At 32.2% G+C, this 14,688-nt stretch overlaps 2 protein-coding genes across 2 annotated transcripts; one reads left to right on the top strand and one right to left on the bottom strand.

Annotated features, from left to right (window-relative positions):
- The first annotated feature begins 3,556 nt into the window (after window positions 1-3,556).
- LOC130815772 (glycine-rich cell wall structural protein-like) lies at window positions 3,557-11,737 on the top strand. Its single transcript, XM_057682253.1, has 6 exons — window positions 3,557-3,662; window positions 4,440-5,513; window positions 5,622-5,752; window positions 10,147-10,240; window positions 11,257-11,619; window positions 11,670-11,737. The coding sequence occupies exons 1-6, from the start codon at window positions 3,557-3,559 to the stop codon at window positions 11,735-11,737; spliced, it is 1,836 nt and encodes a 611-aa protein (XP_057538236.1).
- A 286-nt stretch (window positions 11,738-12,023) lies between these two features.
- Window positions 12,024-14,135, bottom strand: LOC130815117 (early nodule-specific protein 2-like). The gene has a single exon (XM_057681476.1). The coding sequence runs from the start codon at window positions 14,096-14,098 to the stop codon at window positions 12,305-12,307; it is 1,794 nt and encodes a 597-aa protein (XP_057537459.1). The 5' UTR covers window positions 14,099-14,135; the 3' UTR covers window positions 12,024-12,304.
- Between the last annotated feature and the right edge of the window lie 553 nt (window positions 14,136-14,688).

The following is a 14,688-nucleotide window of genomic DNA, read 5'->3' as shown; positions in this document are numbered from 1 at the left end:
AATTTCATCTCTAAATCCAAGCCCTAATCATTTCGTGTTTAAAGATAACATATTGAATTACTACCCATACTAAGATTTGAAGAAACTAATACAAAATCAACACACAACCTATAATTTCAAATCACACTTCAAACCCTAAGTCATAAATATGTGAGAGCAACACGCAGCTCTGCTCGCAGCTGGGAACAGGCGACACAGCTTACTGCTCCTCATGATTGTTCGTGGGGAGGAAGAGGGCCTGCCTTGCTTGGTGGCTGCTCACGGTGAAGGGAAAAAGGCAGGTGGCCTGATGGTGGTGAACTGAGGCTGGTCATGAGGGGCTGATTGAGGCCAACTACTGGAGGCACAGCAAAGGGAAAGGGAAAAGAGAAAGAGAGAAGAGAAGAGAGGGGGAGTGACGGCGTGTGAATTGAGTGAGGGAGGGAGTAATACTCCTTAAAACCATAACTCATCCTAATTATTTAATTTATACACTTATTTATTTATTTATCGAGATTCATTTTCTTGCGAGACCCAACTAAGAGACTCACCTTCGTGTGCTCACTCATTTTAGTAAAACAATTATTTTGATTCGAACGTCTTTATTTAGAAATCGTAATTGCATTTTTAATATAAATATATGTTAATATTTTAATTCGTATATGATAAGAGTTTATTAAAACTAATTCTAAATTAATTTAACATAATTATAAAATCCCCAAAAGTTATTAAAATATTAATTAATGACGTAAGAAAATCTCAGGGTGTTGCATTATTAAGCGTGCCTAAAAAAATTCACCCACACAAGCTGGAAGCACGCTTCGCTTAATTAAGCATGGCTAAATACAACAGCCTCACATATAAGTGTGTCTAGATGCGTTTTTAAGCGTAGGTAGAGACAATATTTTTTATGGTGGGTTATAATAATATAAAAAAGCTAAATATTTATTATTATTATTATTATTAATATTTAAGGAATGTTAGTTTGTTGAAAGATACAGTGAAGAAAATTCTAACGTCTTGTTAATTATTGCAATTTTTAGAAGTATATTTTTCAAAGCAATAAGGTATAGAAAAAACATTACCTAGAACAATTCAATTTTTTTTAATTTTCCTACAATAATCTCACTTATTGATTAGCCATGAATAATCCAAACTTTGAAGGTAAGATGACTTGTTATAGAAAGTTTTATTTTTTTAAAGAAAAAAGAAAATAAAAAATGTCAAAAAAATATAAGAAAAATGTTAAAAAAAATTTCTAGAGTTTTTTTATTATTTAGAATATTTAATGGAAAATTTCAAAATTTTCTCTAATTTTATATTAATTTTGAATTTAATTTTTTGGTAAGTTACATACTATAGTCGGTTATTAAGTTACTTTGAGTTAACTCTTAAATTAATATGTGTGATTATTATTAAAAATGACAAAATTTTTGTTAACGTATTGATTTTGTACTCAAAAATTAATCTTAGTAGATAACAAGTCAAAATTCGATTTCACAATCATCATTATCAATCATTAAATTTTTAGCTAAAAATAGTTAATTAATTTACCCACTCTTCACTTGTGAATCTACAGTTGATTAAAGGGCACCTTCATTTTCAGCTTTCTAAACTTCAGAACATGCCCAAATGTAGATCGATTGTTGACATTTTACCTTTACAACGGTACGGGAATTATTAAGAACATGCTCAAGTAATTTATGCTAATTATATTATTTATTCCTATCAAATTCAATCATCCATCCATATATTGCTCTTTTTCACTTTTGATGATTTGAAAAACTCACTTATCAAATATTGAAACTCAATCGTGAATATATACTCACCCTAGCTCAAAGATATAATTTGAGTACATATGAGATAAAAATCAAGAAAAGTAAGTAAAAATGATAAAATAAAATACTTTATAATTTATGGGAAAGTGGGAGAATTTAATTGGATCAAAATATAAATTAATGTAAAAGATAATTAAAAAATAAAGTGTGGATCATGATAAAGATAATTAAAAAGATAATTAAAAAATATAAGTACCTATTAGTTTTGACACTTTATCAATGATACCCTAAGTTTTTTTTATTATTATCAATGGTACCCTCGTACTATTGAGCGTTGTACAACCGTAACTTTTTAAAACTTTTTCCGTTAAAAATTGTCCAAAACCGTTAACTTTTTTCTTTTTCTTTTATTTTTCAATTCAAAACATAAAAGAAAGTTAACGGTTTTAAATAATTTTGGACGGAAAAAGTTAAAAAAAGGTTACAGTTGTAAACCGCTCAATAATACAAGGTTACTATTAATAATAAAAAAAAACTTAGGAGTAGCATTGATAAAGGGTCAAAACTCAGGGGTACCATTAATAATTTCCCAAAATAAAAATGAGGTAAATTCATATAAACAGACTAAAAAGAAAAATGTGGCGAATATTACTTAGGACATAGGGAGTATAATTTAAATTAATTTCATTAATTTTAGATTTTTTTATTAAATTTTTACCATAACTAATTAATGTTTAGTTGTGTTTGATATATCAGTTAAGTTATTAGTTTAAAATTAACATTTCTAGAGAAATAGAGCTATTTTGTCTAGTACACAAACTAAAACATAATAAAACAACTCAATTCCTTTGTAGCTAATTCAAAGGAATTTTGGGTTTATTTTATTGTGTTACCAATGCTCCATCCATTGATGATGTGTAAAGGGCGAAACTAAAAATTTGAATCAAATGATTAAATAGTTGATATACTAGCAAATTAATTACACTTTAATAAGACATGTTAAAATTCAAAATTTTAAATCTAAAAGGCAAAATCTATGTTCCAAGATAAGAAATCTATTGAATTTAACAATACATACTTTGTAGCTGGTATGTTGATTTGAACCTCATAGCTGAATTATTATTTTGACTATTAAAATTTCAAATTTTAATTTGAATCAAATTCTACCATTGTTTTTAAAGTAATTAAAATTGAGAATTTGAAAATGACTACTCAAACCTTGTCATTCTTAAATTCTTTATTTGTGATTTCATAATTGAAATTCATAATTTAAAATGAAATACTTGTTCTCAAACACTACATTAGGGAGATCACGTTAAAAATACAACAGACGGTTTTTTTATACGGAAGAGACTTGATCTCTTTTGATCCCCAATGTAGCTTCGACCTTGGTTGTTAGTAGAGGTTTGAACTTCTAGATGGCCGAAGAGAACACAACATGTAAGCTCAGCCCGATGAGAGTTTCGGTCCAAACAAGCCAGCCCATCTTGTACGGACCTAGCAAAATTTTGTGGGATAGCCGAAGAGCACAACAAATTCAGAAAGCCTCAAAATATTTGGGCTGTGTTTGGGCTTAATATGTGGGTTGCTCATCTCTAAGTTGTAAACAATGGGAAACAAAATATAGTAACTCTTGTATAAGATAGTTTTACCGTAAGATTGTCCATACGAAGATTTCAAAGTAAAAAATGAGTATTTAAACGCAAATGCTTAAATGAGATAGTTTTATAATGAGTCTATCTCTGTTAGGCTAACCCTTATAGATTTAGTAAGTTAAAGCAATTACTTATAATTTTATAATGAGCAATTACGAAAATGAGCTAATTATATGGATCCGTATCATGGTGAGACGACCCCATATAAAACAAGCTGGTGTTTTAGTAACTTTGTATTTTATGTATGAAGGTAGATTTTTATAAATTGATTTAGAGATTTCAATCATGCAGTTATTCTAAACACCAATTCATATTTTTGTGTGGATGACTTGAGCATCAATGTAACTTAAATATTTGATTGTTTTTTATCAACCCGGACATAGTTCTTTTTTTTTTTTTTTTTTTTTTTTTTTTTTTTTTAATACAAGAAGTCAATATTTTGTTTTTACAAGTCATGTGTTTGGAGCAACCCATAACTCTTGATACTTAAATTTTGAAATCTCCATAATTTTCTTTTGTAACAATGTTGTTCTTTTTGGACAAGAACAAAGAAGTTATCGTTTCATTTCAATTGTTACATAACTACTTAATTATACTTGCATATGATCGATAAAACAAAAATATCAAAAGATATAACCGTAGTTCATATAGCTAAGCTATATTGGTAGCTAAAAATTATAACCGTTATTCATAGCCAAGTTATATTAATAGCTAAAATATCACAATACAAATAAAAATAGAAAATAAAAGAAAATTTTATTGATTGGAAGTTCACTTTTACAATTTTTATAACATAAAATAATATTTTTCGTATGATTTGATTAAAATCGTAAATAATACAACACTTCACAATAACTGTAAAACAAAACAAATATAAAAGACTATTTTAGATTTATTCTTGTATCCACCCCCATGTGATAGAGGCTTGAATTCATTTATTATAGAAAAATAACTATTTCAAACCACATTTATTTTAGGGCGTGTGGCAATAATGTTACTTCTGAAGTTGTGTTTCAACGTCTAATAGGTATCAAAGGAGTCAATATAGGTCCAACGGGACGCACAGGAGGTAAGATTGGTCTAATAGGCCTAATAGGAGGCAAGATAGGCCTAACGGGAACTGTAGGAGGTAAGATTGGTCTAATTGGACCCACAGGAGGTAGAATTGGTCTGATTGGTGTTATTGGAGGTAAGATAGGTCCAACTGGACCCACAGGAGGTAAGATCGGCCTAATAGGTCCGAGTGGGGGTAAGATAGGCCTAACTGGACCCACAGGAGGTAAGATAGGCCTAATTGGACCTACAGGTGGTAAGATTGGCCTAATAGGTCCGAGTGGGGGTAAGATAGGTCTAACTGGACCCAAAGGAGGTAGGATTGGCCTAATTGGACCCACAGGAGGCAAGATAGGCCTAATTGGACCTACAGGTGGTAAGATCGGCCTAATAGGTCCGAGTGGGGGTAAGATAGGTTTAATTGGACCCAAAGGAGGTAGGATTGGCCTAATTGGACCTACAGGAGGTAAGATCGGCCTAATAGGTTCGAGTGGGGGTAAGATAGGCCTAACTGGACCCACAGGAGGTAGGATTGGCCCGATTGGCTTCACAGGGGGTAATGTAGGTCCTATAGGAGGTAAAATTGGTCTAATAGGTTCTAAGGGAGGTAAGATAGGTTGCAAAGGAGGTAAGATAGGAGGCAAGATAGGCCCTTTTGGAGGAAGGACGGGTGGTTTTATAGGAGGTAAAATTGGCCTAATAGGGCTCTTAGGAGGTAAGATAGGCTCAGTAGGTGATTTTGGAGGGGTTGATTTTGGTGGTGGTGGAATAATTGGTGGCAATGAAGGTGGTTCTAATTTAGGGGGTGGTGATGTTGGTTTTTGTGGTGGCAATGATGGTGGATATGGTTTAGGTGGGGGAGATATTTTCGGTGGAAAAGATGGTGGATATGGTTTAGGTGGAGGTGATTTTTGTGGTGGAAATGATGGTGGATATGGCTTAGGTGGTGGTGATTTCGTTGGAGGCACGGTTGGTGGATATGGCTTAGGTGGAGGTGGTGATTTCGTTGGAGGCAAGGTTGGTGGATATGGTTTAGGTGGTGGCAATGGTTGTTTCGGACAATAACGACACAAAAATTTAGGATACCAAAATCTATGAAACCATGCACAATAACGTGGACATCTGCGTGGCGGCGGTGGCGGTGGTGGTCGTTTAGGAGGAGGTGGTGGTGGTCGTTTAGGAGGAGGTGGAGGAGGTGATTTTTTGCAACGAGGCGAATTTGGGCGTAGTCTACAATATAAATTTGACGGTTGTGAGTTTTTCGATTCCAAAGAATTTTGGTCTAAAGTAACTAGAGTTTGACCTTCAATCTCTTCAAAACTTTGGATTCGACCACTCACTATTTTACTTGAACACATACATAGAATGAATATGATCAATACTAAAAAACGTGCCCGAAGAAAGTCGTTAAAATAGATGCTAGATTTCATTTTTGAAATCATTTTTTTCCCCTAGAATTGTTTGTCTAGGGCGATGAGAAACAAATCCTCTGAAGGCTTCCTTTTATAGCAATATTTGATAGCAATGCATTATGGATTTATGGTGGGTTGATGATTAGGTCACTTAATTAGTCCAAAGGTAATAAAGGAGGGCTAATTAAAAAAAGATACGTATCACATTGAGTAGAAGAAAGACTATACAAAATAAACAAAAGCCACCACTTTTCGCTTGTATATTAATGAGAATTTGAAAAAAATAATGCTTCGATCATGCCATCTAAGATAAGGTAGACATTTTTCTAATATTCAGAATTAGTATGAAGCTTAATATTTCAACAGAACATTATTATCACCTAAGACGTATAATATCGTTTTTAAAATTATAACTTTATATTAACCCAATATGACAATATTATATATCCCAGTTCAACATGCATTTTAAAATATATGTTACATAAACTTTTAAACTTTCTTCTTCAGTGGATTAAGAATTTAAAAAGTAATAAAAGTTACAATTTCAGCAATAAAATAATTAAATTACTTAATTAATGTAAGCCATTTTCATGTTTATATTAGTAATGATCTAAAATCTACCCTTGTGTTCTTAATTAATCAGTAGGATTAATCCGGTCGAGTTAAATTGAGCCTATCATTATCAAACTAAACTTGTTAAAATAATTAAGATTATAGAATAAAATTATTAAATTACTCCTAAACTAAACGTATAAGATTTTAAAAAACTGTTCGAAAGGATAACTTATCAGTTTATTCTAAATTACTCCCTCTGTTCCATTGAAAATATTTTTCATTTTGGCCCGTCTCATTTAATTTGCATTATTTCTATTTTTGGATGATGGTCTACTACTTTCTTTTAATTTTATCCATATATTTTAACTTACTTTTGATTTCATCCACACAATTTATTCTATCTTTTCATTTATGACCATATTCTTAAAAACTACTTTCTTTCTCTTTGATGTAAATCAAAAAGGAGAAAGGGAGTATTTCCTAAACATACATGCTAAATTTTCAATTCAAACAAAACTTGCAATAGAAACTTCACCGTCTATTAAGATCCGTGTTTTGCCGTTGGAATAATATATTTTTATATAGGATATTGGGTTAAACTTGATTATGTATTGAGAATTGGATCTTATTTTAATTGGAATCTATACTAATTTTATTTTTTTAAGATCTCGAGTTAAACTTTACCATGTATTCGACAATCAGGTCTAGTCTTAGTTGGAATATATACTATGTTTTTTTATGTAAGATCTTGGGTTGAACTTCACCATATATTGAAAATAAATCAGATTTTATTTTAGTTGAAATATGTAACTTTTTTATGTACGATGTCCTCTTTCTCAGCACTCTCATCCTCTCAATCAACCATGTACTAAAAAAACTTCACCAATTTTTCAAAAGTTGATTAGCACCATATTTAGAGAGGTTGTATAAGTTATAACACAAAGTAATCTATTTTATTGTAGAGTTTTAATATTACGGTCCGTTGATAAGTGGTAATAAAAGGTGATAATAAGAATGAAAAACTAGTGTAATTTTGATTGAAAAATATGTTGGCTACCTTGATGAACATACTTGTCCAACTTCAATCAACTTATTTTCTTCATAAAGTTCATTCTAATACATCACTATTAGAAGAGGTGGTATTAGATGGTTATGGAAATTTGTAAATAAAAAAACTTTTTTGTGATCAAATTTTCATTACCATGGAATGATATGGAACTTTTGATAAAATTTTACACTATACATAATTCTCATTTCCACTATTTAATACCACTATCCAAACGGACCGTTAAAATTATACTAAAAGGGGAACATATTAGAACATTATGGAGCAAGGGGGGCTGGGGTTCTTCAATATTTTAAAATTTTCTCTTTTATGCTAATAGCTGCAAAGTACTTTTATAAATTTTTACTTCTCGAATAATTATAGTCTGATCTTTTGATCTACTCTCTTCTTAAATTTTGGTTTTCGACATTGACACTCAACAAGATTTCTCCTGTATGCCCATTGACATATTATCTTGTTTTCTGTAAGAAGTAAGATGAACAAAGTTGCAACTTGTAAGGAAAGAACAAGAGTTCAATGAAAACAGAACATTGGAGTTGGAGAACACGAAAACTTAATTACAAGTCCTTTTAATTTTATTCATTGTTATGTTAAAGTAAAGAGGATGCAAGTAGTATACAGTAGAGACACCTTAAGAGTTTGTACCTCAACTCTAAATTTTCTGATTCAAATTTAATGTCAAAAACGTGGTATTGAACGGTGGTAGTGGAAATGAAAATCAATGTAATTTTAGTTGAAAATTTTCTTGCTATCTTGGTGGTCATATTTGTCCAATTTCAATCATCTCATTTTCTTCATAAATTTCATTCCAATGCATTATTATTGGAAGATGTGCTATTACGTGGTAATGAAAATTTATAAAAAAAAATATTTTATGAACATAATTTCATTACCATGAAAATAACATATAATTTTTGATGAAATTTTACACTATAAATTATTCTCATTATCACCCATTTAATACTACTAAAATTCATTCCAAAATATTAATTTCACAATTTTGTACTTTGGTTTGTAATTATTGTCTTCCAACTTTGTCTGCCAACTTATTTTGTCTACCATTTTATTTGGTTAGTTCGTAAATTTGTCCTTTGTTTAATTACTTGGTTTTATTAACTTTCGGTTGTAATTTTTTTTTAGAAATTTGTATTTATTTATTTTGGTTTGTATTAATTAACTTTATTTATTTTGTTTGACTAAAATGCACTATTCCTATTTATTTTGTTTAACTTATCTTACTAGTTTAATTTGTCGGAACTCGTTTAGTATACTTTGTTTGATTTGTTTAACCTGTTTAACTTGTTTAACTGAATCTCCTACGGTTTTGTGTATTATTATTTTGTCTCTCGTCATTAATTCACTCCAACTAATAATAATACTCCCTCCGTTCCTATTTGTTCTTCCTATTTGGGTATTTCACAAAGATTAAGAAAAAGAGAATCTTTGGTGGTAGTGGGTATTATTTTAATTATATAATAGTGGGAAGTAATGATTGTATTAGAAGTATGAGGTTTTAGTGGGTATTATTTTAATTAAATAGTAGTGTGAAGTAATGATTGTATTGGAAGTATGAGAGAGAAAATAATTATAAATAAAAGAAAATGGGTACATTAAAAGAAAAGGGGGATTTTAAGGGGTAAAAGTGAGATAAAAACTTTCTAAAAATAGAAAGTATTCTAAAGTGGAAGAACTTTTGAAACTACCCGTTATAGTAATGTGGAAGATCAAAAAGGAACGGAGGGAGTACTATTCTAGTACGACTAATTATTTACTAATACTACACTAATACGTCTAACACTACACTAATAAGTCTAATTATATACTAATACAACTAAATGACTAATAATATACTAATAATTCACTAATAAGAGTAATAATATATTTTATACAACTAATAATATATTAATACTACACTAGTAAGACTAATAATACGCTAATACGACTACACGAGTAATACAATACAAATAACTAATGTATACTAATACTACATTAATCGAAAGCAGCTCTCAAAATCAAATCGTAATAATGCACTAATACGAGTAATAATATACTAATACAACTAATAATATAATAATACACTAATACAACTAAAAATAAACTTATACGACTAATTATACACTAAAATAACTAATAATATACTAATACTGCACTAATACGACTAATAATACATTAAATACGACTACTTATATAATAAAAATACATTAAAAGAACTAATAATAAAATAATAGTATACTAATACAACTGATAAAATATTAATACTACACTAATAGGACTAATAATACATTAATACGACTAAATATATACTAATACAACTTATAAAATACTTATACTACACTAATAGGACTAATAGGACTAATACGACTAATTATATACTAATATAACTAATATTTCAATTTCATATTACTAATAATATATTAATACTAATAATATGCTAATACGCCTAATAATATATTAATGATGATAATAATATATTAATATAAATAATAATACAACTAATTAATAATAATTATTATATAGATTAAAACGAAAAATACTATACAAATAAAGCATTAAGGTACGAGTCATTAGCCAATAATTATAGTAACATTACAAAACATATCACGAGATATCACTTTTAGTATGGTGGATGAAGTGTTGTGCTTTTGAAGCTTGAGGGTCTCAACTCTCAGGTTCAAAGTTTGTTAGGCACATTTGAATGTGAAGGGATGCAAGGAAACTGTGCACGCATGGGTGCCACCGTGGGTACACATGGCACGCGGGCACGTGACTTCACAAGCATCACGCATTTAATGGGGTTGAGAACTTGAGATCATTAATTTGTTTTTTATTAAATTTCTCCGACTATTTTATGGTCGGAATTCCGACTAATTTGTTACCACCATTTTTTTCCGACCATTTTGATTCGACCAATCCTAAACAATCGAAAATCAATCGGTAGAGAGCTATATCGACTAATTTCCGACTGTTTTCGAAAGTCGAAATTATCCTTTTTTTAAAGTGTCTGTAAGGGTACGTAATATACTACATCTATAATATATTTGATATCTTGAGATTTCAACTATAAAGTTAATTCTAAGCACCAATTTTTATTTTTGTGTGGTTGAGCATCAATATAAAAATATTTTTTGAGTGTTTTTTTTATCAATCTCGTCGGAGATGTTTTCGTTTTGCTTAATTCAACAAGTCAAGATTTTGTTTGTTTTAGTCAACACTCTCATCCATATTGTAACATGTTCCATAATATTTCAACATTATAACATGTTCCAACTCTAAGGTGTTGCACAATAAAAACTTAATAAAATAGTTGTACACCAAACTTTTTAAACTACTTTTTTGGAAAAGAAGTTAATTGATTGCATTTCAATTATTGTTAGATAGGTACTTTAGTATACTTGTATATCGATAAAAAGAATACCAAAAAATACAACCGTAGTTCATAACCAAGTTATATTGCTAACTAAAAATTTCACAATACAAATTAAAATACAAAAAACAAAACCATTTATTGAGTTCACATATTAAATTCTTGTAACATAAAATCATATATTCGTATGCTTTGACTGAAATTGTACATACTATAGCACTTAACAATAACTTTAAAACAAAATAACTATAAGATACTACTTTATACTTATTCTTGTATCCCCTCCTGTGATAATAGAAGCTTGAGTTCATTTATTATATAAAAATAACTATTTCAAACGACATTTCTTTTAGTTAGTATAGCAATAATGTTAACTCTGAAGTTTTGTTTCAAGGTCTCCAAGGTGCATGTGGATTACGTGAAGGTGAGGGTGAGTTTAGCGGATGTGACTTCGATGGTGATGATTTTGGTGGTGGAGTTGGCGGTGGACAAGTCTTTGGTGATAGAGATTTTGATGATGGTGGTGTTGGATTTGATGGTGGTAATCTTGGTGGTTGTGACTTAGGAGGAGGAGATCTTTGTGGTGGTGATAGTGATGGTGGATTTGATTTTGGAGGTTGTGTACTTGAGTTAAGAAGAGGCAAGATAGGTCTAATAGGTCAAAGGAGGCAATATAGATTAACGGGACGCACAGGAGGTAAGATTGGTCTGATAGGCCTCACAGGAGGAAAGATAGGACTAATGGGACCCACCAGAGGTAATATTGGTCTATAGGTCTGACTGGAGGCAATATAGGTCTAATAACAGGATTCACGGGAGGTAAGATAGGTCTTATAGGATTGATTGGAGGTAATATAGACCAACTGAACCCATAGGAGGTAAGATCGACCTAATAGGTCCAAGTGGGGGTAAGATAGGCCTAACTTGGATAAAAACCTTACTTGGGTAAAAAAAGTTCTTATTTTTTTCAACTAAGACAAAATCTAAACCTCTAGTATATATAATAGTTTTTTGACTTTCTTTTTAGTATATTTACGGTTAAATATGTTAAATAAAATAAAATCTGATGAGAGATGCTCCTTCAATCGTAAAATAAAAGTGTTGTCATACGCACAGACAACGCACTACACATAACACAAAATAATAACTTATATATTTGAATTACAATGTTTACGGAAGATGAAATACTTCACAATACTGATGAAGTTACAAAACATTACATACACAATTTATTTCATCGTATGACTTAATCATATAGTAGGATACATAAAACATAATATAATACAACGCACAAAATTAATAGTAAACAACAATAAGTCACATCTTTACATTGGGCTAAAAGGCTTACACGCCCTTTATCATTTAGAAATAATTTTGATATAGATTTAAATGTATTTTTGGTCTTGCAATATATAATATAGCATTAGTTTTGGTAGTAAGCTTCAAGGCCTACAAGGTGCACGTGGCTTACGTGGTGGCGGAGGACGTTTTCGTGGTGGTATCTTTGGAGGTGGTGGTGATTTTTTCGGTGGTGACTTTTTTGGTGGTGACTTTGATGGCGGTGACTTTGTTGGTGGTGATTTAAACGGTGGTGACTTTGGTGGTGATGCTTTTGGCGGTGATATTAGTGGAGGTGGAGATTTTTTTGGGGGTGATACCAAAGGTGGTAACATTGATGGGGAGGATTTCGAAGGTGGTGACTCTGGAGGAGGAAATTTTATTGGTGGTGACAATGGTGGTGCTGATAGTGGTGATTTTGGAGGAAATAACTCTGGTGGTGGAGATTCTAAAGGGGGTGATTTCAGTGGTGGGAATTTTGGTGGTTGGGATTCTGGAGTAAATAATTCTGGTGGTGGAGATTCTAAAGGTGGTGACTGATATGGTGGTGAAGATTCTGATGGTGGAAATTCTGGTGAATAGGACTCTGGTGGCATTGATTTTGATGGGGATAATTCTGGAGAAAAGGATTCTAGTGGTGGGAACTCTGATGCTGGTGATTTTAGTGGAGATAACTCTGGAGAAAAGGACTCTGGTGGTGGTGATTCTAAAGGTGATGACTCTGATGGTGGGAATTCTGGTGGTGGTGACTCTAGTGGTGATAACTCTGGAGAAAACTCTGGTGGTGGTATTTCTATAGGTGATGACTCTGGTGGAGGTGATTCTGAAGGATGGGACTTTGGTGGAGGTGATTCAGAAGGATAGGATTCTGGTGGAGGTGAATCTGAAGGATAGGACTCTGGTGGAGGTGATTCAGAAGGATAGGACTCTGGTGGAGGTGATTCCGAAGGATAGGACTCTGGTGGTGGTGATTCAGAAGGATAGGACTCTGGTGGTGGTGATTCTGAAGGATAGGACTCTGGTGGTGGTGATTCTGAAGGATGGGACTCTGGTGGAGGTGACTCCGAAGGATAGGACTCTAGTGGTGGTGATTCCGAAGGATAGGACTCTGGTGCTGGTGATTCTGAAGGATAGGACTCTGGTGGAGGTGACTCTAAAGGATAGGACTCTGGTGGAGGTGATTCCGAAGGGTAGGATTCTGGTGCGGGTGATTCCGAAGGATAGGACTCTGGTGGAGGTGACTCTGAAGGATAGGACTCTGGTGGTGGTGATTCTGTGGGGGGTGACTTTAGTGGTGGAGATTTTAAAGGAGGTGACTCTAATGGTGGTGATTCTGAAGGCGGTGACTCTTGTGGTAATGATTCAGGTGGAGGTGATTCTAGCATTGGAGATTCTGAAGGAGGTGACTCTGGTGATGTGAATTCAGGAGGTGGTGATGTTGGTGGTGATACCAAAGGTGGTAACTCTGGTGGTTGGGATTTTGGTGGATATGGTGTAGGTGGTGGTGGTGTTGGCCGAGGAAGAGGAGGAGGAGGGGGTGGTGTTCGCTTTGAGCAATGACGACAAATAAATGAATGAATCCAATAACCACCGAAATTGTGACAAATAGAAGGGCAATATGTTGACGGAGGAGGAGGTGGTGGGCGGTTTCTACACCAACGTAAGTAAGGGAATGGTCCGCATAATGTAAGTGTATCTAAGGGTGTGTTAGTTGATACCAAAGGATTTTTGTTTAAAACAACTCGAGTAAAACTATCCTTCTCATGGGAAGCGGGAGAATGGATTTGAGCATCAACCATTGTTATTGAACTTGTGAATAGGGAGAGCATGTTTAAAACTAAAAAAGAAGCCCAAATTAAGGGGGGGAAATGGATGGTAGATTTCATTTTGGAACTCATTTTGGTTCCCTTCCTTCCTTTATTATTCTATACTTAAGGTCATAGGGTGAGAAGCCAATTATTGTAATGGCTTCCTTTTATAGCTATTCTTTGCATTGATGACGAGTGACGGCTGATGAACTCACAATTAACTTCATATTCCCTATTCACTATTGAGTATTGACTTTTAAATAATTGCGTTTATTCTAAATTCTAATTGTTGTAAAGCAAGTACAACATTTTACACTAGTTTTAGTCAAATGCAATTACTTTCTTCGTCCCAACTTTGAAATTGTTGCTTATAATAATGAAAAATATCTATATTGTCAAGAAACCAACTCAACCAAAAGCTTAAGCTTTTGGTTGAGACCCCAAGATATGTTATATACTCTAACATATATCATGCCTAGGGGCGGATTCAAAATATTAGGAATGAGATTCCATAATGCTTTAACATATATATTTTAAAGTTCAATTTAACCAATATTTAATTTTTGCGCTACTCGATAAAGTATGAAATATAATGATGCATATAAAACGTTAAAAAATAAATAAAATTCCACTAACTTATTAGTCGTCACCGTATCTAAAAAAAAAAACATCTTATCTCT

The sequence above is a fragment of the Amaranthus tricolor genome, chromosome 6 (genome assembly GCF_026212465.1).
Source record: "Amaranthus tricolor cultivar Red isolate AtriRed21 chromosome 6, ASM2621246v1, whole genome shotgun sequence".
Taxonomy (NCBI): Eukaryota; Viridiplantae; Streptophyta; class Magnoliopsida; order Caryophyllales; family Amaranthaceae; genus Amaranthus; species Amaranthus tricolor.
Note: the sequence above shows the minus strand (reverse complement) of the source record. Positions and strands in the feature narration are given on the sequence as shown.